Source organism: Alosa sapidissima, chromosome 22, assembly GCF_018492685.1.
Source record: "Alosa sapidissima isolate fAloSap1 chromosome 22, fAloSap1.pri, whole genome shotgun sequence".
Lineage (NCBI taxonomy): Eukaryota > Metazoa > Chordata > Actinopteri > Clupeiformes > Clupeidae > Alosa > Alosa sapidissima.
Window position 1 is genome coordinate 19260411 of NC_055978.1, and position 27584 is coordinate 19287994.

The window sequence follows — 27584 nt, forward strand, 5'->3', positions numbered from 1 at the left end:
CCAAATGTACTTGTGAAGTTGTGATCCACAACCCAAGTAAGTGTCTGCAACTGCCATATGTTTTAGACGACAGACTGTGGTTAGAAATTGTCAGAAAAACCACAAAAAACCTGAGTTCTAAGAAAGAGCTAATGGATAGGCAGGCGCTTACTGCGAACACTTGTTGTGTTCAGATCAGCCTTCTCTGCAGAGCATAAAGCTTTGTACCTTATCTTACAAGAGCATTCATAAATCCACATAGGTCATTAACTGCATTCATATTTATTTTGCAAATGTGTGTTAATGTGTTTTTTCTGTGTCTGTGTGATTGCCAATTTATCTGTGTGTGTGTGTGTGTGTGCGCTCATGTGCGTGCATACCTGTGTACGCACGTGTGTGTGTGTGTGTGTGTGTGTAGGCTCCAGCATCCTCCTGAGGGAGACCACTCTGATGCCTCACATTCCTGGCCTGCCTGCTCTCATCACAATGATCTTCTGCCCTGTCATGGAGCTACGGTGGGTTGAAGTACACTTGAATGTGTTAGTCTGATGTACATAATGTAGAGACTGTTGAATGTGTTAGTCTGATGTGCATAATGTAGAGACTGTTGAATGTGTTAGTCTGATGTGCATAATGTAGAGACTGTTGTTTTATTTGTTGAATGTGTTAGTCTGATGTACATAATGTAGAGACTGTTGAATGTGTTAGTCTGATGTGCATAATGTAGAGACTGTTGAATGTGTTAGTCTGATGTACATAATGTAGAGACTGTTGAATGTGTTAGTCTGATGTGCATAATGTAGAGACTGTTGAATGTGTTAGTCTGATGTGCATAATGTAGAGACTGTTGTTTTATTTGTTGAATGTGTTAGTCTGATGTGCATAATGTAGAGACTGTTGAATGTGTTAGTCTGATGTGCATAATGTAGAGACTGTTGTTTTATTTGTTGAATGTGTTAGTCTGATGTGCATAATGTAGAGACTGTTGAATGTGTTAGTCTGATGTGCATAATGTAGAGACTGTTGAATGTGTTAGTCTGATGTGCATAATGTAGAGACTGTTGTTTTATTTGTTGAATGTGTTAGTCTGATGTACATAATGTAGAGACTGTTGAATGTGTTAGTCTGATGTGCATAATGTAGAGACTGTTGAATGTGTTAGTCTGATGTGCATAATGTAGAGACTGTTGAATGTGTTAGTCTGATGTGCATCATGTAGAGACTGTTGAATGTGTTAGTCTGATGTGCATCATGTAGAGACTGTTGAATGTGTTAGTCTGATGTGCATCATGTAGAGACTGTTGAATGTGTTAGTCTGATGTGCATCATGTAGAGACTGTTGAATGTGTTAGTCTGATGTGCATCATGTAGAGACTGTTGAATGTGTTAGTCTGATGTGCATAATGTAGAGACTGTTGAATGTGTTAGTCTGATGTGCATCATGTAGAGACTGTTGAATGTGTTAGTCTGATGTGCATCATGTAGAGACTGTTGTTTTATTTGTTGAATGTGTTAGTCTGATGTACATAATGTAGAGACTGTTGAATGTGTTAGTCTGATGTGCATAATGTAGAGACTGTTGAATGTGTTAGTCTGATGTGCATCATGTAGAGACTGTTGTTTTATTTGTTGAATGTGTTAGTCTGATGTGCATCATGTAGAGACTGTTGAATGTGTTAGTCTGATGTGCATCATGTAGAGACTGTTGAATGTGTTAGTCTGATGTGCATCATGTAGAGACTGTTGAATGTGTTAGTCTGATGTGCATCATGTAGAGACTGTTGAATGTGTTAGTCTGATGTGCATCATGTAGAGACTGTTGGATGTGTTAGTCTGATGTGCATCATGTAGAGACTGTTGAATGTGTTAGTCTGATGTGCATAATGTAGAGACTGTTGAATGTGTTAGTCTGATGTGCATAATTTAGTTGAGTTGTTTTATTTGTTGCATACTGGTGTATTTTCCTTCCCAAACTTAACACGTTGTACGTGAACCTGAACTAAAACATCTATTATACCAAAAATGTAATGTTAAATACATGGTAGTCTCAAATTTACCCCACGTGTGTGTGTGTGTGTGTGTGTGTGTGTTTGTTTGTTTGTTTGTTTGTTTGTTTGTGCATGTGTGTGTTTTAGCACTGATGAAGAGCGCACACACTTCACTGGGGCTCTCTGTGGGCTCGGCCCCAGTTTACAGTCTGCGGAGGGTCTGCTGCCAGACAACGACATTGAGCTTGCCTTCGATGTCAAGATGGACACAGACGACATCTCTGAGGTTTCTGTTTAATCCAGTCATCCTTGTACTCTTTCATTCACACACACACACACACACACACACACACACACAAAGCACAAACATTCTCTGTCGTTCTCATATTCAGACAGACATGTAAATATAATGTATAATTACATTTACATATATAAACAGACAGAATACAAAGTAATAATAGTTCATATATATTTAGATATAACATATATTGACATGGGTATGTACATTTCCAAAATGATGAGCAGACCACCCAGACGATTGGTGCTTGTCACGTATTGATTAAATGATGAATGTCTGATTTCAGCCTGTCTCTATCTCATACAGTCATTCTCTCAAACTGTTTTTCTTTCTCAGATAAATAACTTGCGTGCAGCAATTAACAGGTTGGTTTGTGAGGGACCTCACGGGGTTCTGCATTTGACACCAGAGAAGATCAGCGGATTTCAACAGGATGCTAGAGATCGCCTCATAAGGTAGTCCACTATTTTCTTACTCTCTCTTAATTCAGCCCAAGTTTACACCAGCTTTATCTGCAGTTTAACAATATCCAACTACAAGTAAAATTAACAACAGTGATGCTAGTGACACATCAAAAGTCCATAGTCAGAGAAATGTTGTAACAGCACAGACAGACCGACCCCTAAAGGTTGCAACAAATGTCAACATTCCATAATTTCAGGGAGTTGACAAACATTTCACCCATGACACTGAATAAATTTCTTCTGCCATTAATGTTACTGCCATGCTATGTTATAATCATAAATAGTTCAAGACTGTGAATATTTTAAAGGATTATATTTAGTTTACAGGAAGTGGTTCATTGAAGGGGTGTCACGATCTTGGTTTTAAGTCAAAAATCAATCGAAATCAATCTCAAACTTTGAAATCAAAGGTAGAATTGATGATGCAGCCACACCCACAATGTCACGTCCAGCATGCATGCCAAGGGGGACAAAAAAAAAACAAATATGCTTCAAGTGTGGCACAGGATCTCCTCAAACTTCCACTCCAAACTTCTCCACTTAAAAAACACATCAAACAAACTCGAACCACCAGCTGCTTCTCTGAAATCACGGGTGTGGAAATATTATTTCAAATCGTGACTTTAAAATAGATTACTAAATTGAATCAAGGATTTGGAGAATTGTGACACCCCTAATTCATTGTCACTTCAACATGTTTCAAACTTTATATATTCCAGGTTGTCGTCTGTAATCATGTGATAGGGATTGTGTTAATTCCATGTAGCTATTATAATTAACAGATTGTTGATATTCAACAGACTCTTTACCAGGTCACCTCCCAGAGAGGAGAAGGTGTCGGTTTACCACCAGAAACCCAAGAAATGGAATCAGGTACAGTACTCACTCAGTGTCTGTACACATAGGCTATCGCCTGAAATGCCTGCAAATGTACTGTTTTGGGTGTGCATCCATATTTTGTACATAGCCAGTACCTAGCACCTACATACACCGGTCCCATGCTACATTATGACACAAACTCTGCATTTACATACATAGATCTATTGATAATGTCCAGGGTCCCAGTTACCACCAAGTAGGTCAGACAGAATCGGAAGTGACAACCGTAGACTCGATACTGAATATGTGTAGGATGACTTGTCATTAGGGTAAAAAACATCTGCTATACTGACATCACGTGTGTGTGTGTGTGTGTGTGTGTGTGTGTGTGTGTGTGTGTGTGTGTGTGTAGGTGGAGACTTCGAACCTTATGGATATCTCAAATGAAGATGAAAAGAAAAGCAAAGGCCACCTGTTTCAAATGCACTCCATCACCATTCTCAGCATGTGAGAGTGGTAAATTCTCCTGTTTCCTGCTTCTATCAGAGAGCTTTGGCACACCACAGTGTGTGGGGGTGTGTATGTGTGAATGTGTTCGAGTTCATGCGTTTCTAGTGTTATGTTTGAGACCATGTTTTCAGATTTGAAAAAATAATGTCCTACATAGGGATTTAGGACACAAGACATTGCTTATTTATGCATGTAGGCATTAAACACAACCATAGTTCGTCTGTGTTACTTTGAGTTTAAAGAGTTGAGGTCAGAACTGCACATGTTTTGTATTTGCACTTTTCATTCTTCATGATGGTTCTTTTTTCAGCTTCTGAACATAAACAATCATGTGTTTTTCCTGACAGTAATTGTGTTGTCATTCTTAATGACCTAGTAACTCATAATAGGGTGGAGTTGTGCCCTGCACCACAAATAATAAATACTTTGATCATTTCTTTGATGCAATGCTGATGTCTTGGTCAAGCAACCACCATTTGTGTGGAATCACAAGTAATTCATGGTGTATAAACTTGACTTTTTGGAAACAGTAGTTCATTGGAATTTATTTTTTATAGATAAAATAAAATGCAAGTTTTTAAACCAAATCTTACTGAAAAAAAGGCTATGATGGATACAAAGATCAGAGAGTTGTTTCGTTGACAGTTGTTTCGTCCACAGAAGTGGTTAGGGTGAGGGACCTGTCTCCTGAACCTGAGTTGTCTGTATGAATGAGAGGGAGCTTGAGCCTTAAGAACAAACCAAAACATAACAACTAAACACAATGCATTTCTCATTTGAAAAAATGAAAAAAAAAAAAGAATTGATGACTAAATATTCTAGTTTTAACTCTCTCAAAGCCTCATTTAACTACACATATTGGAAGGGGGGGGGGGGGGGTTAGTAAGATTTAAGCTATCAAGCCCTGTAGAGGGCAAAGATGCTTACAGCGAATTTTATGCATCATGAGATTTAAACATGATAATCATAGGTCCTCCTATTTAGGCTTGCCGCCATTGCAGTGATCAGCAGACGCTCTCGATGTCTGATGGGCCCCACCACCATGTGGCGTCACTTGGTTGGTCCTGCGGAAAAACTTTCAAGACAATAAAATCAAACACTGAGGCATCTTTGGTTGAATTGAATCAAAGTCAAACTGTAATGTTTAGATACCTTCTTTGAGGACCGCCTCTCCTTGAAGAATGAAGAGACTTTGGTAGAGATCTTTCTGTCTTGATCTTTCTGTAATGTAGTTTTAGGAAGGTTTGCTGCATTCATCACTTTCTTGTTTGGATTTGAGAGGTTAGCCACCTTCTCTTTTCGACACTGCATCAGTAGCTCTTCACAGAGCAGGTTGACCAGGCTCTTGCTGAAAGAGACTCGCTGAGAAAAAACAGCCCTCTGAAGTTCTCCCTTGGTGCCAAACTCGGCCAGCAGCTTCCTGTAGACGTCCCGATAGACCTTCTGAATTGGCAGTGTGGGAGGATAAGGTTCACTTTTGGAGAGGCCAGACATGGCACAGAACTCAAACAGCACCCTGTTGGCTAGCATCTGAGAGAGTTTTGGAATGCTTACAAAACGGTCATACTCTTCTGTCTGGTGGATGTTAAGCAGCAGTTTCACCACCAGGATTGTGACCAGGCACCGGTAGTCGTCTCCTTGGAAGTTTAGGCCTGATGTGTGTGGTGGTGGCACAAGTGAGATATGGGTAATGTCACTGGCCAGGCTGGAGTGGGACTGCAAGGGTGCTTTTGATGGTGAAGGGGATAAGCAAGTTGTCTGTCTATTGGGTAACAATGTCATTACCTGCCGCAACAGGGCCTCGGTGAAAACTTCCACCACCTCAGCGCACACCTTCTCAGAGGGCCTCTGGTAAGTCCTGGAGGAGCAGGTACTTTTCTCATTCTCAGCCCGAAGCATGTGTAGGGTGATCAGTAACTCCCGCAGTAAAGTTCGAACAACCTTCTGTATGTAGACCCAAGTGATCTCTACGCTTCTATCCGTTGTGAGTCCCCTTTGACTCTTGTTGGCCCATCTAGACAGCGAAACGGCAGGGTCAGATGTCGATCTCTCAATATGGGAGGGAGCTGAGGTTTTCCCAAAGGAGATGACCTCCCGGAGCTGATCCACCAGGTCTTGGATGAAGGGTCGGAGTAGTCCACTTGCGAAGAGGGTCTCAAGCCTCTCCTGAGAAGCTCTGGCATTATCCACACAGAGAACCATCCTTTCCATGGTGCTCTTCAGAGCATCCATAGCAGAAGACATGTTTGATCCAATGGAGGAAATGTCAAACTGTATACTCCCACAGACAAGGCCACCAGAGGAGGTGTATGAAGACATTTTGGCAGGGCCCCCCAGCTGGCGAACCTCTTGCAACTTATGACCTATATAACCTCCAGGGGTAATGCCAGAGCTGTGCCCAACACTGACAGAGCACAAACCATTAGACAACTCTCCCCTGGTTTTCAGCAAATGCTCTGAAACATCAGCATTCCACAGAAATTCCCCAGCTACATTTAACCTACAGAGTCTGGTCGGAGAGTCCAGTGGAGTTGCACCAATAGGCATTGAGCAGCAGGAGTCACCCATGCTGTTTCTGTCCCCATCAGCGAGCGCAGCCCTACTGGAATGGCAGCACTCATCCTGGTTCCACGCCTCCGGCTGCTCAGGAAGGCATTTGGATGCAAAAGTGGAGACACCTGGTGCTTGGGCCTGCAAGGCCTGAAGATTCATCCTTACTCTGTCGGGGCAAGAGGATTCAAGTGAGGCACCCATGGAGACAGGAAGAGTAGCCCAAATAGTTTTGACTTCCATCATCGCTTGAGGAAGCACTTGCCTCGCAGATTGCTTCACCCACGATGACAAAGTCCATGCCAGCTTAGACACGGACACCTGCCATAGAGCAGCACAAATAACTTGTTATTCGAGGCAAATAACAAAGCCCCCCTTCCTCTAAAGCAGCATTTCTCAAACTTTAGGTGACTCTTCTGTCACTCGTCTGATAATTTGCTGTGTAATCGATCAAGGAACCGAGGACCGACAGAAAAAGAAAACAAACGTTTTTGCAATTAGGAGGAAATAAAGAACAAAATTATTTGTACCCCTGGCAAATATTGATGCAATGTTGATTTTCTCTTGACCAATATGTTTGTTCTGACTGAAAATGACACTACCACATGCCAAAAGGTTGTAAGACAATGTGGTAACATGGAATCAAAACAAATAATCATTTTTATCCTTTTTAAATTTTTTATGAAAAATGGCATGAAAATTATTCATACTCTTTTTAAATAATCAATGGAAACATCTTTATTTGCCATCAAAGCTCTCAAAATGTTTTTTTTATAATACCTACCAAGCCACCATTTCTTGCCTTGTTTGGCTGTATGTTTTGGATCATTGTATGGTTTAATGGTCCAATGATGCCTATTGGGGCAGGTCTCTTGGTACACTGCCTGATCTTTTCTTCCAGAATCTCAGTGTAGCCTCTTGCTTTAGTGTTAATGTTTACTTTGAGAAGGTCACTAGGTCCTCCTGGTTGAAAAACATCCCAAAAGAATACTTTTCTAACCCCCACAATTGAAATGGGACATGGTGTCATTGGAATGTAATGCTTCTTTTTTTTATGCCAATCTCAGGCCATGTCCCTGGGTCAAAAAAAAAATCCAGCGTTGTGTATAAGGACAGTTGTGTCCTTATAAAGGTTTAGCTGAGTTATGCATGTTTGGAGAAGAGTGATCCATGATCAGCATCCAAGATGACCAAGTGATCCATTTTGAGATGGAGTGAAAATTTCAACCACCAAAACACCATCCACAATGTGGAGAATAGCTATAGAAATGTATTAGTTTTGGGTGTTTTTCAGACAATGGAACCTGGTGAACTTCTCTAATTAAAACGGTAAAACTAAAACAAGGGGCTACATTGAGATTTTTGGTGGAAAAGGTCAGGAAGTCTGCCGAGAGACCTACCCCAATGAGCATCATCGGACCATTAAACCACACAATGATCCAAAACATACAGCCACACGAGGCAAGACATGGTTAACTGAGAACAATATTAACATTTTAGAGTGGCAGAGCCTGAGTCCAGACCTCAATCCATTAAAAAAGTGAGCACAAGGCCAGAGTGATGGCAAATAATCGTTCCTGACTGAAAACCCAGATTGCTGTTAAAAAGGTGTGGTCTAAAGGACATTTTTTTTTCATATGAATGTGGTTTGGGTACTTGTCCTTGTATGGGAATCTTAAAATATTGATCTCATTCCTCTCAATAGGAATGTTGTAAAAAGTTTTCCTTAGAGGCGTTGGTGAAGACAAGTGATTCCATAGAAGATATTTGGATGTGCCACAGTCTCAGGACATGAAACATGTCTCTCAATATTAGTACAGTAAGTCTGTATCTGAAAGACCTGACCGCAAACGCGATACAGTGAATGTTGTTGCTCAAGTCGTCCTAGCTCTTCTATTGAAAGGTTTTCTTTTTAAATGATCTATATGCTGTCATTTTACGAAGGTATTTAAAGAAAGGTTGTGTTAAAGCAAAAGACCCTGGTTGCATCAGCATCTTTGGTAATTGGTTATGAACACTGACCCAGCAAACAGCAAGAGCTGTCAATTTTCTACCATCACGGAGGACTCAGTGTGTCTGCTTTAGAGGACTCCTAAGGGCTGCATTTCATCAACATAAGCTATACATCTCTATACTTTTTCTGCAACTGTCCAAGGATTTTTGTACTCACATTATTTGCCATGTCATCCCAAAGACACTGGAATTGCCTGTACAAAGAGAGGTCAGTGTGAGGAGTAATATCAGCTAGTGACTTCCAATTGATTTTCGTGGTTGAAGTTGAAAATGTTCAATACCAACAACCAGAGCAAGTCCCAGGACTGAACTGACTTACAATGCCGGCACTTTTCTTTTTGTACACTGTGTAGGCTCCTTCTAAGGTGCAGAGTCAGCATCGGAATTTCTCCAAATTAACTCACTAACTGGTGGTACCAAACTCTTATGGAAAGTTATGGAAATCAAAGCTCATTTTGTAATTTCTTAGCAGGTACGTTTGTGCACCCAGGATAATAAAAAAGTCCCTCCGGCCCTGGAAATAACCACACCAAATTCTGTTTTACTGTTCCTGTTTTCCAAACTACTACTACTACTACTACTACTACTAAGTTTATAACTTGGCTATACCATAGGGGTTGCATAAAACCATGTAACTAGTGTACTCCTGTTTTTCTTTTTTTCGCTCCAATCTTTTCACTAATTTTCATTATTTCTGTCCTTAATCTGGTTCTTTCTCTTTTCTCTCCTCTCTGACCTGTTTTTCTCTCTCTCTCAGTGTAATCCATTACATTCTGTATAATAAATAAAAATATATCAGAAAATTATAAATGGAAAAAAATATATATGTGCAACATATAAAAGACAGAAATGATCAGCAAAGCAAAAATGAACCACAATCCTATACCTCAACAATTCCTCAAAACAGCCATACTTACTCTTGGGACAGGCTCAGCAACACACTGATGATGAAATCCCTGTCAGCCAGTTGCATTGAGGAAGAGGAGTCCAGGGTCCGTTCGTCCTCTGTTCTCCCACTCGGGCCAGCCTCTACTCTCTTCGTTGTCTTCCTTTTCATACTTGCACAGCCCTTAATTTTCCCACCTGAGTCCTCTGGCAGATCTTGAGTCAGTTGGATTTCAGTATGTGCTGAATTGGAAGCTGATATATTGAGATGACAAGATTTATATTATTCAAATCACAACATATTAATAATGACAGGGTTCCCACGGGTCATGGAATTTCTGGAATATCATGACATTTTGGAAAGTCTATTCCATGGGAGGTCAGGGAATGCTATCATTCTGGGGCCAAAGTCATGGAATATCAGGGAATTTTGTTGCAGCGGTATAGCAAGCGTCAATTCTGCAGACTGTAGACTTTTAGTTTTTGCTCGAGAATCTTACTCTGTTGTAGCGTATTAACTTTTAAATGCATCAATCTGGTGCACTTTGAAAATAAATTCAGAATTTGTTCTGTAGCCTAAACTATTTTGAACTTAAGAATTGGGCTGTAGCTTAAAAAAAAACTGCATAGTTCCCCTTTAATTTTAGCCTCTGGCTCTGAATCCCTTTCCCGTCGATTCTCCAAACAAGAACAGAAGTGGAGCGCCTACACCCTGTTTGCACGCATAGAGTGTAAACAACAACAAAAAAATCTCGCTGGTCTGGTGTAGCCAGTGGAAGAGCATATCTTTGCAAAAGTTATGTAGCCTTTCAGGGTTCGTCTTATAGGGTTCGCGCATGATTGTTCAAGGTCTATAAAATGATTGCTTCAGCTCATGGGCCTATTCTCCTCTACTGCCTGGTGTAGTATAGCACTGAAAGTCTTGTGGCATGCATGCCGTGAAATAGGGCTGCACATTACCCGGCGAAAAACAAAACTCAAAATTCTTGTAGAAAATAATTCATTCTTGTAAACTAAATTATTCAGTGCACAAAAGATTGCATTTTATTGTTAAAAAATACATTCGTTTTCCCCATGCAAACTTTGCAATGAACAAACTAAACAAAAATGTTGGTAGTGTTGAATATTGATATTGAAGAATCAGATGTCTAAGCATTTATGTAAGCCTGTGTGTGTGTTCACTATTTAGGGTAATAAATAGTGAATGAAAATACAGTTGCTTAATATTGAACATTATACATTATACATTATACATAATTTAAATGTAAAAATCACATATTATTCAAGAGGATTACCCTCGCAAAGAGGGGTGAGTGTCTGTTTGTTTCAAATGAATAGCCCTCCATATGATTTCAGGTCCTTCAGGTAGCCCTTATTCCCCAAAAGGTTGGAGACCCCTGGTGTAGACCGAACTATCAGGCAGTAGAGGGAAAGTAGTTGTCCAACTGGAAACCTGATGAGATATGATCTGGAGGTAGCTGTGCTCTGCCTTTCATACACTTGGCCACTCTAGAAGTGCCTCCTTCCCAAAATGTCACTCAGTCAATCAGAGTTGAGGTTTCCTCCCTCCTATTGTACAGTTAGTTACGTTTTTGAAGCCATGCTAAAGTTGACTAAAAAGGAATATAAAATAATCTTTTGGAAATTGATCTTAATGCCTTAAGTAAAACAAATGAGGAAATATCCAACCCTTTAAGGACACCAATTTTCTTTGTGAATTAATAATGTATCATAAATAATTTAAAAAAAAAATGTAGTGTTTTAACATTTTATTAATGTCTAGGCCTATTTCATGTAAACCAGCTGACTGACTGTCAGGCAGTTAGACCAAAACTAACGTATGTTTATTTGTGTCTCTGCAGTAAAGAACAGAATGTCCTGTTCCCCTAAAAAGTTCATGCACTCACCTACACGTGGGGATTTGCCCACTAAGACACTTCTGCTCGCACGCACTCCAAACAGTATCCGCACGCACACCAAGCATCTTTCGCACGTATATAGTATTTACAGGTATATTGACATATAGACTTACAAGAACAACAGATAGCTCTCAAGCAGGCTTGGAATTTCACCATTCTGGGGGCAAGGCCACTTGGCCTTCAGTTGGGCATATTTGGTGGGGGGCACAAAGGCCACATGTCAGGGCACCAAGGCCAAAGTTAACTATTAGTAGTAGGCTATAAAAATGATCAAAGTTGTATTTAGCCTATTCACTGCAGTAGACCTGCATCACTGTATGAAACATTACAAAAACATGAAATGAAAACATGACATATTACATAGAACTGTAAATCATCTGACTATCTAATATTTACAGATATCTAGGCTATATATAACATTTATTTTATATTTGGCCTGTTATGAAATCATGTATTGAACAATTTAAGCACAGCTCAGCTTTAAGAAACTCAAATAGCCTAGATGCATGCTTAGCATTTTGTGATCATTAAGGCTACTTTTACAAACTCTTAGTCAGCTGTCCTCTGATTTATCAATATATAGGCGATATTTAACATTTATTTTGTATTTGGCCCGTTATGAAATCATGTGGAACAATTTAAACACATTGTAAAACTTAAAGCCCAAATTTGGAGACATCCATGTATGTCGAACTTTACTGCAAATTCAAAACTGGATTACTCTGGAACGGCTAACTGTACAGGGGACTGCTTTACACCTTTGTGTTCGGTAAGGTCTCCTGTTTATTCTGATATATGGGTTATCATGTGTTAAAAGAAGGCTTCGTAAAGTATTACACCGAGATGAATGGGTATGGAGATCATGGGACGCAAAACCTTCAGTAGAATGTATGATTAAATTGAATTATATTATTTACTTTTCTCGCGAACCGTTCAACACAGCAATTATCGGCTAACATCGTTTAAAAGCTGAGAAAAAGCTCTTTCATGTGATACGTGTGATGTCTGTGTGATGAATAGGCTACTTCGCGAGTAGTTCAACTGAGAATGGGTGAATTTGGATGCACTTTCTTTCTTGCTTAATTTGCGCTGTGAATGCTAAGATTATTTTAACAGGCCACAGGCTAAATAAAAATCGCTATTAGTAGGACGCAAAGCAGAATATTGAAAGAAGGGGGCACCAAGGCCACCGTGGCCTGTAAACCTCTGCTTTTCAAAGGGGCCTCACGGCCAACGCAAGGGGCTACGACGGCCATGGCCGCCGTGGCCGCCGTGAAATTCCTACCCTGCTCTCAAGGAAGCGGCCCATAACAAGGGCGCACTCAAGGGCCCGTCCAAATGACAAACTGTCATGATTAATGGTGGAGAAGTGCCGTCAACCATCAATCGGGCCCACATGCATAAAGTGAAACGTGTGAAAGAGGAAGTGGTGACACGAGGTGGCAAGTCATGGTGTGTGTGCAGGCTCTTTACATGATGATGAAAATCGCCCCACATCATCACCCTTCACCATATCTCACGATTGGCATGGGGTACTTTCCATAAGATCGTCTTTCGATGCAAATCAAACCAGTTATTAGGCTAACTGAAATAAAACCATGCCAATCTCTAGGTATGGTGAAGGGTATGTGATGATGTGGGGCTATTTTAATTCCAAAGGCCAAGGCAACTTTATCAGGATGCATGGTATTCTGGATGCATGAAATAACTGCCCTTAAAAATAAAAATCTGCCTGCCTCTATGGGAACATGTGAAGGGGTACTTATGACCCCTGTATTTTAAGGAAGAACATTTATATATTTACAATACATTATTCATTCACAAAGAAAATTGGTGTCCTTGGTGTTGGATATTTCCTCATTTTTTTTTACTTAAAGCATTAAGATCAATTTCCAAAAGATGATTTTATATTCCTCTTTTTAGTCAGCGTTTGCATGGGATCAAAAACATATAACTTAAACCTGGTGGAAGGCAGGATATGATTTAATATTAAAAACATGTGTAATCCTGTATTTTTGGTTTTGATCATGTAAAGAGACTGCACACACACCATGACTTCTGCACACACACCATGATGTCACCACTTCCTCTTTGACACGTTTCACTTCCAATATAAGAACCCCCCCCTCCCCCTTTTTAAAAAGCAATGCAAAATTTGATCACACACACACACAAAACATACTTTACTTTTGGTTTAACTGCCTGACAGTTAGTCAACTGGTTTGAAATAGGCCTAGACATTAATGTTCATCAAATGTTAAAACACTACATGGGTAAAATAACCTCTTGTTATTCTGAGGCCATGGTATTTTCATTGTATGGCCTACAGTAGTCACACAGGTTTAAAAAGGAACATAGGTGATGCAACTGTACCTGTTGGGGAAGACATCCTCAGGCGCACCATCCATGGAAGTCATTAATTAATGCCACTTCTGACTCCAACATTACATTTATTTCTATGTTTATGTTACAATTAAAATGTAATATGTAACCTTGGTGATAGAATCCAACAAGTAAAGAAGAATTTTACCATTTCACATTATGATTTCTAATCTGATGCAATAAAGGATACTGTTCTGTTGCATTGTTACAGGAGCTGTGAAATGCCATGACTGAAAAAAATAAAGTAGCCTACAAAAAAAACTGTCTATTTTGTCAATATGTTTCCATTTCTAATCATGAATTGATAATTCACAGCTCTTGAGATTAGAAAATCAAGTCAGACCAAAGCAATGGGTTTGAAGCTGTGGTATAATTGATAACATGAATTGAAGACATGATGATGGAAGAAAGATTGAAACAGTAAATGTATTGTACATGTATTTATATAACCTCAATGGTAATTAAGTAAAACACGGAAGTTACTGATAAATACAATTTTTAAATAACAATTTTAACAAATAACGAAAAACACACAAGTTATTCTACTTAAGTTATTCTCTTTGAGCTCTCTGTATCCCGGTGAAGTCTCTCGAAGCCCTTTTGGGGAAAAACACTCAGCCTAGCACCTGCTAAGATGATGAGTCAGCATACACAAAGAGCCAGTGAGCAGAAGCAAACTCTTGTTCTCACGGTAGGCCTACACTCGCTTGCTGTTGGTGTGTTTTGGCAACAGTAAACCATTTTCTACTTATTAACTGGCCTAATTGGCAAATTACTACCACAATAAGCTTTATTATTACCTTTTAGGTCACACTCACACATTGCAACAGATGAACATCTCAACCATGGAAAATTACCAGCAGCAAATCGAAAGGTCCCAAAGATCATCACACACAGTTACATTGTTTCTAAACAAAACCAATGCATACATACATGTGGTAATTTAATTTCACAATAAAAAAAATCATGACCATCATGCTGTAGTTTCCAGCAGAGAGACAGTAGACAACACAAATATTGAGCGCAATACCCCATATGCATCCTTCAGTGTCCTGCTGTTGGAGGCTGCATCACATGATGTTAATTATATGTCAGCACTATTCTCTCCAGAGCAATGCATGCCACATATTCACTTGTATGCTTAAGAGAAATCCCTCACTATCCTAACAATGAATGTTGCATGATCTTTATTAGAGAGCCATAGAGGGCTAGATGGATGTACAGTAATGTATGTTGCATTAATGAGACACTCAAATACTGAAAAAGGAACATTATTTGTTGCCAATGTTAATGTGAACTGAAACATACATTATTATACAAATATTGAATGTAGGGAGAGTCTACATTGTTTACTGTAGGTATGGGCAGATTGTGAGCCATTGAGGGTCTTTGTTTGTTTTGTTTTTTTGCCTTTTTTAAGGCTGCCTGAAGAAAAAAGAAATCCTAGAGTGAAAAATCAATCAGTGATCAGTGTGCGGTGATTCTTGATTTTTCACTCTTGGATTATACTTACCTGCCTCACCTGCACCTGTTCAACTGAAGGTTGGTGCACAGGGACACCTATGAACTTTGAAAAAAGAATCCCTCTTGGAGAATTTCACATTTTTCTCTCCGGAGCTCCTCCTATACGGACCTCCGACACCTTTGGGTGCATATTTCACATCCATCTTTTTGGTCTTTTCGCTGGCTCTGCCATGATTAACATCTAAAAATTGAAGCCATCTAATCTAATAGCTAGCCAGCATGGCTGATCAGTGCTTGACAGGGCCATGTGTCTAGAGAATTTTAAGCATTTTGTGTTTCTCGCTTCTCATGGGACTTCCTGACTCAGACACTGCCGGGACACTAGTGCAGATCTTGCCAGGCTGGTTTTCCACTATAGGAGACGGTAGAAGAAGCAGGGAAAGCCTCCATTCTCGCCAGAACAGGCCATTTAACCATCACAATGATTTCTAAACTGTCTTTTAAAGTTGGACATGTTGCATAGGGGGGCCTTTAATATGGTGGGGTTTACATAGCTGCTGCTGATTGGGTAACATCTCTGGCACATCAACCAACAAGACTTGGGTCAGCCCAGAAACGGTGGGAAAACTGTATTATACTTGTGAATGCCATCATGGAAGCATTTTTGTCAATGAAATTGGAGGCAATGAAAGACATGCTGAGTTATGCATTTCAAGGGACCTTATAACTGACATTTTACTGAAATGAAATGTCACTGAAATTAAATATAACTTTCCAGAAAGTAATTTCACAATGACACACAACTTAGCTTTAGCTCTTTTTTTGCAAAAGTTTTCTCCACTTAATCAGTAATGGTCCAATATCTGGCTTCATTCTTCATTTGTCGTGTCTTCTAGGTTTAAACACTGATGAACTAAAAGATGTCTCCTTTGTACTTTTTATGTAGGGACAGACAATCTTCTTGACCTAACATTTGTTGGCACAAAGGTGCTCTCCCAATTTTTGAGGACCTTTTCCTAAATTGAACATTTTTATATTTATATAGTCAACATTTATATACTGAATGGTCATTTATCTTCTGTTCATGTGCAAGTTCAGTGTATACATTTTTTATTTTTTTGTTATAAAGGTCAACAGTAACATCACTTACCAAAAATAGGTGTAAATGTTTTATTTAAAAAATATATATATACTGAAAAAAACATAATGTCAACCTCATCTACAATGAAATTATTTAACAGAGATTCATACAAAACTCTTCATTTGAATAGTGTAACTGAGAGATGTCACCCAGACGTAAAATTATTAATGGTCCAATATCTGGCTTCATTCTTAATTTGTCATGTCTTCTCATGTCTTCTAGGTTTAAACTCTGATGAACTGAAGGATGTCTCCTTTGTACTAGGGACAGACAGTCTTCTTGACTTAACATTTGTTGGCACAAAGGTGCTCTCCCAATTTTTGAGGACCTTTTCCTTAGCAGATGTTTCCATTGGTGAGAAAACAATTGAAGGTTTGGGTGGTGAGGATGTGACTAATGTTACTTGATCTTCACTACCATGTTCAACCCACTTCCTTTTATTGCTTCTGGCAAGATCCTTTACAGAAAGTGTGGCACAACTGTTGGATTTTGAGAGAAGGTGTGGATGCAGCACCCCTTTTGCTCCATGCACATATTTGGCTGATGAAAGAAAACCTTTCTTAGCCTTCTGGGAGGTTGTTGGACCATGGGATAGCTTTTTGAGGGTTGTTGTACCACATGATTTCTGTGCATTACTGCTTTTGGGTTGGAGACACCTTGGTTTCACTGCATCCTCTTCAGTTAGGGTTTTTTCAGGAGAACTATGCTGCACCTTTTTAAACAATGATAACTTGTTCTTGTCAAGTACCATCTTGTCTGCTGTAATTGTGTGGCTGTGAAACCCTTTACCTGAATTGTTAGCGAAAATACATGGCAAAACACCACCTGACAAGTCTAGAGTTTTGCCATCAACAGTTTCTGCTTGGATCTGATCTGGGTTTACATTACCCTTTTGCAGAGAAACAAGCCCTGTCTCATCCTCATCATCTGCATGCCTATGAGGTGTGTCAGGAGAAGATGTACACAACCCCTCTTTGTCATCTTCATATAATAGCTTAAAGAGGGACTTTGCCTCATCTGGTGACAACACTTGCATCTTCATTTTGGTAAAGCCTTGAGTTGGTTCTTCAGCCGTGCTTGGTGCTGTTGAAGACAGGTTCTCACAGAGATTTTTCATCTTGCCATTATTCTCACAATCAAACGTTTTCATTATGTCCTCAGAGGACAGCATGGTTAATTTCACTGCAAAATCTGGAGGGGACTTTGGACTTATTGTGTAGTCCTTCTCTGGTGTTTTCTCCAGCTCAAGGATACCACAATCATCCTGTTTTTTACACTTACGGATGTTTGGAACATTGCTGCTATAAAAAGCATTTTTTTCTGTGTCAGTGACAATTTCATTGTCAGGAACATGCAGATTTGAAAGGCTAATGGCTGGCTTTTGGGAATCTTCTGCATTATTTGTGCCAGTCCTCTCAAGATCAGTGGCTTTGTCCAAAGTTTTGGCTGATAGGGAACAATGAGGATCTTCCATAGATACACCTACCATGGTCTCAATGTGCTCTGGTGGTAATAGAGAACAGGTTTCAGAGATAAAACTGTTCTCTGTAGATTGTTTGTCAAGCCCTCCTACTTTTTCCTCAATGCCTCTTGAAGATGACTTAAAGATATCATCTGACACTGAAACATTGCAATCCCACTTAGGAATGTGAAATCTTTCTTTTAACTGATATAAATCCTCCACTTTCATGCCATCAAAAACCACAGAATCATTTGCAATGTTAAACTCGGTGGCTTCTTGCAGTATATTCTCAATGACACCTTCTGCTTTTGCAGTCTTGTAGTTATAAGAACTTCCACCCCAGTAAAGGTCAAGTAAAGTATGCACAGGGTCTGAGCTATCATCACTCTTGCCGTTTTGCTTGATTTGTTCTGCTTCAAGATTAGCAATCAACTCTTTCAACATCCTAAGACTAAACTTTACGGAGTCTCTGAAGGAACCTAATAGTCCGTAATTTTGTTCTGGATGAGTGTTGGTTGTGGCATGTTGGTTTGGTTGGGTGGTGATCTCCTCTGTCTTTGATTTCAGATCGACAATGCTCCCCTTTATTTTTGGATGTTTTGCTACATCAGATTTCTGTTCTGTTGATTGTGACAAGTTAGGTACACATTTTTTAAACGAGACAACAGTTTGATGGCAGCCTTCATTTACTACTCTCTTGTGATCAGATGAGGACTTCACATCAGACCCATCAATGCCAATTACTGAAGGATGACAACCAGGCTTAGATATATTTTCATCTGTGTTTTCTGCAGCGTCTGACCAAACACTATATATCTTAATAGATTGTTCATCACCCTTTTCTTTTTTTCTTTCATCATCATCAGGACGCTGTTGTAATGTAGGAGGGACAACCGCAACAGCCCTTTGCGTATGTGTTTTCGATTGTCCTTGGACTGTTTGCACCAGCATGTTTCTAACATCAACACGGGTCTGAGTGGGCCTGGAAAGGTCAGGAGGAAGGCTATTGGGGTAGGAGGTGGAAATATGTGCACTACTCCTCGTCGGGAGGGAAGTACTCAAACCCTGAGAAGAGGTATACTTTGACTGAAGACCTTGGGAAATGATGGTAGGCGGAGAAGGGACACCGTTATCAGATGAGCAGCAGGTGGATTGCAAGCTAGTCAAACTGGTAGTGAAGACAGACTGAGAAGCTAACAAAGATGACCTGTTAGCTAATTTCACACCATTAAAGCGACCGTCACTTATGTGAAGAACTGAGCTCCCTGATTGTCCTGTAGATAAAGTTGAGGATGCCTGTACCATTCCCCTCCCAATCATGTTGCGCTCTTGCTCAGGCTGTTGTGAACGGTCATCTCCACATGAAACAACAGTTCTTTGTTCCTTAAGGACATGCTCTGGTTTAGCAGCACAAACCAAGTCACTCTGCTTGATGAGAAGAGTAACTTTTCTTGGAAAACTTTTTTGGTGATTCGAGATCCCACTGGAGATCTGATCCATGGTGGGCTTTTGAACTTGCTTTGAACCACTGAATTGGTGAGATTGAGAAACAGGAGATGAATGGGAGGAACTCTTGTCACTGTTTAACTTGTCCTGTGGCCGATTACCTCTGTGTAAGCGAACTTTGTACGTGTTAATGAGGAATGTCCGTTGACTTTGTACCATGGCCATGGGCTGTGACTGCACACAGTGCTGGGTTCCAGCTGAGGCCATGTTGTGTCCACTGGTAAGAGTGCCACAACCTGGACCTACAGATAAGTACACAGGAGTCTGTTCTGCTGATGACCTCCCATTAACTCCATCTCCATGATGACCAGTCTGTAGAAAGTGTAATCCATGCTGTGTGAAAAGTTGTGGCTGCCACCCGATAATATAGTGGTGTTGGTTCATACTGGGATTTGGGATTTGGCTTCCATTTGTAGTTCCAACTGATTGTCCATTGTGGGAGAGATTGCTAGGAGGGTCACAGTGAGTTTCGGACTGCATGATGAGGCAATGTGTCGGGTCATTGGCAAAGGTATTCCTGCAAAGCAAAGGTGACAGATTTAGTAATAGGAACATGTGTAGAGTTATTTCAGTCATGTAAAGACGTATTTCAAGGTGAGAATACACACATGTGACAAAACCTCATGTTCAAAGACCCTGTCCAAAAATATAGCCTAGAGCCAGAAGTGCATTCATTTTCGTTTGCCATAATCAAGAATTCCATGATGTGCCCTATACACTCTATGCACGTCACAATTCCATGTTCCAGCAGATCAAACTGCCACTAGGGGGTACGCGAGATGAAAAGGGCAATGTTGGAAAGGTGGTAAAAATGATTAAATTGATTCAATGATTAATAATCGAATTAATTCATAAATAATAAATAATTTTGAATCGGGTTATAATAATATGGAAACGTGAAATTAAAGGAAAGTAGGAGAGAGGCCGCACTATGCATATGTGCGGCCTCTCTCCTACTTTACTTTATGTATAACTATCCAGGCCAGCGCTCTTAAAGTTTAAAAATAGACAAATTGAGTGAAGCCTGCTCCTATCTAGGGATCGACCGATATGGTTTTTTCAGGGCCGATACCGATATCAATTATTACAAAAACAGGAGGCCGATAACCGATATATATAACCGATATTTCAGTTGTCAAAAAGGGGGGTAGATAGTAGCCTAGGCTATGGCGATATGCTGAAAATTTTCATTCAAAAGCATTTAATTATGCTAACTTTTCTTTCTTCTTTTGATACACAATTGTCTATCAACTTGCATCTGAAGTGTAAATCCTGTGTATCATGTTAATCCAAGAGCTGACTGATAGCAATTATTTCCATAGGCATACACAATGGGCTATGTGCTTGTAAGAGACCTGTCACAAAGAGGATGCTTTGCCATCGTGTGTGTGAGTGCACGAGAGAGGGATAGGGAGAGGAAGAGGTGCATGCGTGATGGCAAGTGTTATGGTTTAATAGTTTAACAAAACAGTTTTAAAATAGTTCTTAGGCTATTTAAGCATGCAATTTGTGTCCATATGTAGGCTATAAACTACACTTCTGTGAGCCTAAAAGGCACGTAATTGTAAGCTCAGGAAGCGATTTAGTTCAGGTCTGATTAAATTACGGCTGACCCTGGGTGCCTGTAGTCTTTTCTGACAGTCCGTCAAAAAGCAGCAACTAGACTTTTTGACGTTCGCTATCGCATAATTTAGGACTACTATGTAGGTCTAAGGGATAACGTCCGCCGAGGTGTCCCGTTATTCACAATTAATGGACGAGGCGGATGCAAAGAACTCCCGACGCGCAGCACAGGTTTTTTTAGGCTAACTATGGCGCGGGAATCGTGCCTAAAACCTTCCGACCGTCCATCTGATCAACCAACCGATCGACCAACCGAACGTCATACCACCTGCCTTACTTACATGTATCAGAATAATTTCCTTTTTATAAGCAGCCTACATGAACTTACACGTATCCAACATGTGCCCAGAATTGTTGCAACATGTACTTATTCTGTTGGAACATGATGGATACATGTAGGCTTGTGTTGGAACATGAATGTAGGAACACTGCACAATGTTGAAACTTCATTAAATGAACATTCATTAGTCTATTTGTGTCGTTATTAGTGACAAGCTATTGCTATTGTTGCTCAAACTATTATGCGTTATAACCATCGGCAAAACAGGACAACCAATTATCTGCGAGATATGAGAAATGCCATAGGCTGGCCTTACCACATTTTCTCTTTCTTACATCAATACGTTATGGAAGCATATGAGCCCACTTCAAATCTCCAAATATGTGATTATGTATCCTAGCCTATAGGCTAAGTTTAACAACGTTTTATGGACAATATCCCTCGGACTGCAATTTGAATAGATTTTGCTGTGCTTTACTCTAAAAGTAGACCTACGGCCATTTCTTAGAGTGGCTTGAGATTAACATAGCCTAAATACTGTAATGTTGACACTAATAAAGATACGTTTATAATAGGCTAACAAATGAAAAGTGTTTTCAGCTGAAATGGCATGAAGGCTATATGTGGACCGCCTGGACCTTTGAGCAAAACATCAGCAGACAGAGAAGCCCTCAGTGTAGCAATGCAGACTTTTCGGGGGACCTGCTTATCCAACTGTGGGTCGCCAGTCGAACTGACAGGCTTATCATAAATTCGCATTTACTTCAATTTGGCTATAGGCTACGATTAAAGTTCACAACTAGGCCTACTCGCAATATGCTGTCGACAACTCGACACTAGTTAACCACAATTTGTAGCCCTGTTGGTCATGTTCAGCGTTACTTGCAATGTGAAACTAAAATCTAAGACAGTAGAAAATTATGTTTTTAATTTAATTAAGTCTTTAAACATAATTTTCTACTGTCTTAGATTTTAGACAAACAGACAAAATGCACCAAAAACAAAACCTCCGGAGAGGTAGCTACACATTTGTTGTTGCATGATAAAGCAATGAACGTGCTGGTAGGCGTTTGACATGACGTTTGATGGATCCACCGGATGGTAGGAAGGGAGGTTTTTGGCATCATTCCCGCGCTATAGCTAACTAGTAAACGGTAGGCTATGACTAACGTGCATCAATCGGGAATTCACTAAATGAAGGAGGTGGGTGCTTTACGGCTCCCACACACAGCTGCGTTCCGTCAGCGCATTCCAGTGGGTGTTCCCGACGGTAGCTATGCAAATGACTTGAAGTAAAACCGTAATGTGATTGGTTGGTGCCGTCCGTAGATTGGCTTGATTGGCCGGTGCCGTCTGTCGGTGCAGCAACAGCTGAACTTCTCAACGCGAGCAGCGGGAGAAACGACGCAACGGACCTACAATTCACTTCGGCAACAGATGATATGAGTCCATGCAAAGTGAATGGGATGCGACTCCAGCACTGCAGCGCACGCAACTGTGTGTAGGAGCCTGTTACAGTACCGATCCACTTGCACGACACTTCATTTTGTCGTGTCGCATAGATGTCGCACTGCCTCCCCACGTTCAGTCGTGTGTGGGCGTTTTGTTTTAAATGTCAGTTACCAGCTCATACTCAGTTCGTTTTAACGTATCTTAAGTGTTTTTCCACAAATGGACCACAATTTTAGGCATGTACTTAACAGTATACAACACATTAATAGCCTAAACAAACTATGCAAGCCATTTGGAAATCTTGTTTTATTTAAACTACTCAATGCAATCTCAAATCCTCACCAGAAACACCAACAGTCAATATATTCATCCAAATCCTAGTTTCGTTTGTTTTATGGACTACTAGGTGGTCGTGGAAGAGATCGTTAAAACATTATTTGTCTTGTAAGCGGAACCAAAGTTTCACAGGCACCGTTGTGGTAGAACAAAGGACCTACAACCTCGTCCTTTCATTAGAGAGTCGCCTCGGGTTCAACGGATTCATTTGCATAAAGATGGGCTTCGCCAGAGCCCGTCTACGGAGAGCCTTGCCACTCCGTATTAAGTCCCATTGTACTGAATTTTGGATGCAGTTCCACCAGAGTTCCACTGGGGGCGATCGCCATGAGTGCAGAATGAATGGGAGTCAATGGAGCTAGACGGCTAAAATTGTCTCTTTCACCTGATTGTCGTTGACAAATCTCAGATTTGATTGTAGTTTGTATAACTTCAATATGGGTTATAGGTCAAAAGTTGAATGAACGAGTACTTATGTCCTTTTGATTTCTTACAGGTTGGGTCGTTGTTGCACATAACACGCTAGCATTGTGCTAATGAATGACGTCTGACACATTTGAAAGGCTTTTAAGAACTGACTTCAAAAAATATAATACTCAACCAAGTGTATTTTCTTTGCCTCGCCTTTCGAATACAATACTCAAATTACTTGAAAAAAAATTATATCCCGAGAAAAGTAGATTTTGAGGGGTACAGCTCCATAGACCTCCATGCATTCTGCACTCGTGGACGAGCGCCCTCATGTGGAACCACAGAAGGAACTGCAACTAGTTCAGAAACCGGAAATTTTCCGAGAGTGGCAGTTCTCCCCTTATTAGACATTCTCTGGCTTCGCCCAGCTTTTTGACGCACGACATATTTTCAAATCGCTGCCTTCCCGGAATGCTTTGCGGGCGCGTTAAAGTCGCTTGACGTCACCCATAGGACTAGAGTGGAATGCGGCACGACAAAATGAAGTGTCGTGCAAGTGGATCGGTACCGTTAAACGTCCCACATACTCGACGCACCCGTCCAGTAGCGCGACAATGTGACGTCACAGAAGCGCCATAACCATTTATACTCGCGCTGGTGGTCGCAACACTAGTTGCAATATTCTCCTGAACAGAGGTGTCGCTGTTGTGAAAAGACTAACATTAACTACTTACACAGCAGAAGAAGCTGCAGTAAGAAACACCAGTAGCTAGCCTCTGTGATGGTACTTCAGACTTTGGTTGCTACTATTCACAACTACCATCATCATTATCATGTAGTTTCCAAGGTGTGTGCACAGGTAGATAGATAGATAGATGGATATATAGATAGGTACTTTAGTCATCCTGAGGGAAATTTTAATATTTAAACAGTTTAGTTAGCTGGCTAGCTAGCTAGCAGCTGGCTGAGTTTGTGTAATTTCCTGAAGTGGAAAGAGATTTTGTTCAGGATTAATAGATATCCTTTGTTTAAAAATAAATCGTTTCTATTCTTTCCTCTTAATTCCATGTGTTGCAACTCACTGGTAACTTTGTTAACTTATCCAGCAAACTATTAAAAATTCACCACTGTAACAAAACACTGCAACTCGCTTGCCCTCGAACTAGTCCATCTTCCGGTTTCCGCCTTGTCGCGCTCGTCTGAAAAAAAAAAATGAGTGGTGCGCTACCGTGTGCTACACGGCCAAAACCCTGGCGCGCCAGAGAGATCTACGTCATTTTGACGTCAGATTGTCGCGCTACCGGTCGGGTGCGTCAGGTATGTAGAAGCCATTAAACATCCCATTCAATCTTTAAACAACAACGGAAGCGGAGCGCATATACGTTGCTCACACGCATAGACAGTAACAGAAAAAAAGCTTGCTCATCTGGTGTAGCCAATGGAAGCATAACTTTGCAAAAGTTCTGTGGCTATTCCATGTTCGTCCCATAGGCTACGGTTCGTGCATGATTGTTCAAGGACTGAAAAACAATTGCTTTATCTCACGGGCCCTTTCTCCTCCATAGCCTACTGGTATAGCGCTGAAAATCGTGTGCTGGACTGTGCATTACCTGGCGAAAAACAAAATCTTTTTTATCTTAATCATGGAGAGATTTCAGATGTGCAATATCTAGAAGAGGCGTCTTAGGGTGGTTTTGGTGATTGCTATTGAAATTTTACAACCGAATTGTCCACTGAAGTCAGAAGCACAAAAAGATTGCTTTTTCATTTAAAAAAATAGATTAGATTCCCCATGGAAATTAAATCAAATTGAAATGAAGAAACATGTTGGTAGTGTTGCATATTGATATTTAAGTAGGCCTATTCAAGAATCAGATGAAAATACAGTTGTTTAATAGCCTATATAAAGGCGTATAGGCCTACATAATATTGATAATTGAAATGTAAAAATCACATAGGACTATTATTTAGGAGGATTGCCCTTGCAAAAAGGGGCGAGGGTTTGTTTGTTTCAAAAGGTTGGAGACTAACATCTTCTAGTCAGCAGAGCATTAAGTCTAGTTTCTGTTAAAACCAGAGTTAGCTGGAAACCCACCTATTTAAACGTCCCTCTTCCTTTTTTGTTCAGGAGTCTCAGTCAGAACGCATGCTTATCTTCAGTGGGGTTATTTTCCCTCACAACTCGCAGGTGCAAACAATTAAGGCAGACAAATTAGACTTTGTTTGGAAAACGTTATATCTGCACCACAACAAACCAACACGTTAAGTAGACTAGGCTAGCAACTTGCGTTTTCAATTATTCAATCGATTGATATCATGGTCAAACCTTCAATGAAGAGTTTTTATTTTCTTTTCAGTTTTTGAAATCACGACTGCGTTCCTTCTTTGGGTGTCCATTCCACGCCCACGGGAAACAGATGACCTCAGGGGAGCTCAGTTTCCTGTGAAAAATGGAAATCCTGATGTGGAAAATTAACCACTTCCTGAACTCAAATCTAATTAGCAATCTGATGTCAAAGACCCGAAAGAGACCACCAAGACGAAAGATGCTGAAAGACCGTTGATCCTTTATTCACCGTATTGCAGTGAGAATACAATCCAAACAATGTCTATACTGAACTGTCAGTGATGAGTTGCAGCTGTCACTCTGACATGACATCTGATGTGAGTGTGCCTGCGCTCCGCGTTTTATGCTTCTCGGGGCTTGAAACGCGCCTCCCTCTTCAGGAGCGTCATCAGCCAATCAGAATGTTTTTGGACTTGAGCTATTGGTGGAAACCTATCCTATGTGTATTATGTGTGCTAGGTTCTATTTGTAGCTCCACCTTTGGTTCCACCTCTCTTTCCTGTAAACCTCTCCATTTCCTCCAAACCCTGTCTGGTTCTACTTTCACTTTTGTCCCTTTTAATTTCACTCTCAGCCTTTCGACAGTTCAGTCTCATGACTTACAGGAAATGTTGCATAACAGTTGCATAACCAATACTCTTATAATAAATGGATCATTTCTGGTAAACCAGCATACATGAGTATCATACTTGACTAAAACTACCACAATCCCCCTTAGGCGCGTAGCAAGCGTGGGGGATGTGGGTGTTATAACGTACACACTTTTGCTGGAACACGATTCTATCCCCCACACTTTTTGTCATATTAAAATGAAAGTAAAATATGGAAATAAACGCTCCCGTAAAGAGTTGACCGATCTACCATAATGCACACACAGAGAGACACAAATAGGTCTGTTGGTTTGATTTAACGGTCATCCAGCCAATCACATCAAGTTAGCCAGTGAAGAACCAGAGCCGCTCTGATCAAATTCAAAGTGTGCGTCTTTCAAGGCTGTGTTGCTGGGTCTGCTTATAACGTCTGCAGTGAGCAAATTTCAGGTAGAATTTAAATGCTAATTGTTACTGCATTATGCTAATTTAGTAAAGCAAAATTCATTGTCTGACTGACAGTTTTTGTCACAATGTGGAAATGCAGAGAGTCAAAGTGAAAGCGGGGGTGCGCGCGGCACTTGTTGTTTCTGCAGAAAGACCTTTGGCTACAGAGCATTATGCTTTCTCTGTCTATGATCTGCAGCTTTTCTCAAACTAAAGCTGAAGACTGTTGATCCTTTATTCACCATATTGCAGTGAGAATACAATCCAAACAAAGTCTAGACTGAACTGTCAGACAATAGGATGATGAGTTGCAGCTGCCTTGATGAGATCTGATCTGAGTGTGCCTATGCCAAAGATAATTATGCTCTGCCTTTTATGCTTCTCAGAGCCTGAGATGCACCTCTCTCTCCAGGAGCGTCACCAGGACCCTTTTAGCCAATCAGAATGTTTCGGGACTGAGACATTGGTGGAAAACCCCATATTAAAAAATATGAGTTGCTAGGCAGAATATATGTTGCCAAGGTCTATGTGTAATCTGTTGCCAGGCAGGGTATGTGTTTGTTTGGTTCTATGTGTCACCTGATTTCACTTCTCCTCCGGAAAGTCCCTGCATCTCTTCTTCTGTTAGCCCTCTCTGTTTATGCCCTTCTGGAAAGTACCTTTCTCTCCCAGGCCCCGTCTTGTTTACTCCACTCTTGGCTTTTGACGGTTCAGTCTC

General features: G+C 40.5%; 3 protein-coding genes across 6 annotated transcripts in view; 1 reads left to right on the forward strand and 2 right to left on the reverse strand.

The window, feature by feature from the left end:
* tdrd9 (tudor domain containing 9) overlaps positions 1 to 4404 on the forward strand; it is a 33672-nt gene extending 29268 nt beyond the window's left edge. The window contains 5 exon segments of the mRNA XM_042078954.1: positions 398 to 494; positions 2115 to 2253; positions 2602 to 2720; positions 3530 to 3602; positions 3961 to 4404. Coding sequence (XP_041934888.1) covers positions 398 to 494; positions 2115 to 2253; positions 2602 to 2720; positions 3530 to 3602; positions 3961 to 4059 — 527 coding nt within the window. The 3' untranslated portion in view covers positions 4060 to 4404.
* Positions 4405 to 4581: 177 nt separating this feature from the next.
* On the reverse strand, positions 4582 to 13898 carry LOC121697435. Of its 4 annotated transcripts, none has more exons than XM_042078959.1 (6): positions 13799 to 13898; positions 9539 to 9761; positions 8779 to 8815; positions 5211 to 6929; positions 5049 to 5133; positions 4582 to 4760 (listed from the first exon to the last, which is right to left on the reverse strand). In XM_042078959.1, the coding sequence occupies exons 1-6, from the start codon at positions 13827 to 13829 to the stop codon at positions 4681 to 4683; spliced, it is 2175 nt and encodes a 724-aa protein (XP_041934893.1). In that variant the 5' UTR covers positions 13830 to 13898; the 3' UTR covers positions 4582 to 4680. The 4 variants fall into 4 exon arrangements, with proteins under 4 accessions (XP_041934893.1, XP_041934896.1, XP_041934894.1 ...); XM_042078962.1 differs by having other exon boundaries at positions 4629 to 4760; positions 4986 to 5133; XM_042078960.1 differs by having other exon boundaries at positions 4633 to 4786.
* Positions 13899 to 16427: 2529 nt separating this feature from the next.
* LOC121697433 lies at positions 16428 to 27469 on the reverse strand. Its single transcript, XM_042078957.1, has 2 exons — positions 27446 to 27469; positions 16428 to 19897 (listed from the first exon to the last, which is right to left on the reverse strand). The coding sequence occupies exon 2, from the start codon at positions 19858 to 19860 to the stop codon at positions 16612 to 16614; it is 3249 nt and encodes a 1082-aa protein (XP_041934891.1). The 5' UTR covers positions 19861 to 19897; positions 27446 to 27469; the 3' UTR covers positions 16428 to 16611.
* Positions 27470 to 27584: the final 115 nt, after the last annotated feature.

What these genes read in the sequence shown, in the direction of transcription:
- LOC121697433 (XM_042078957.1), bottom strand. Translation starts at nt 19,860, where the DNA reads ATGCAGTCCGAAACTCACTGTGACCCTCCTAGCAATCTCTCCCACAAT.
- LOC121697435 (XM_042078959.1), bottom strand. Translation starts at nt 13,829, where the DNA reads ATGGTGCGCCTGAGGATGTCTTCCCCAACAG. An exon ending in GGGATGACATGGCAAATAAT is followed by an intron (nt 6,930 to 8,778) that starts GTGAGTACAAAA and finishes GCTCTATGGCAG; the next exon opens with GTGTCCGTGTCTAAGCTGGC. An exon ending in AGAGGCGGTCCTCAAAGAAG is followed by an intron (nt 5,134 to 5,210) that starts GTATCTAAACAT and finishes TTGTCTTGAAAG; the next exon opens with TTTTTCCGCAGGACCAACCA.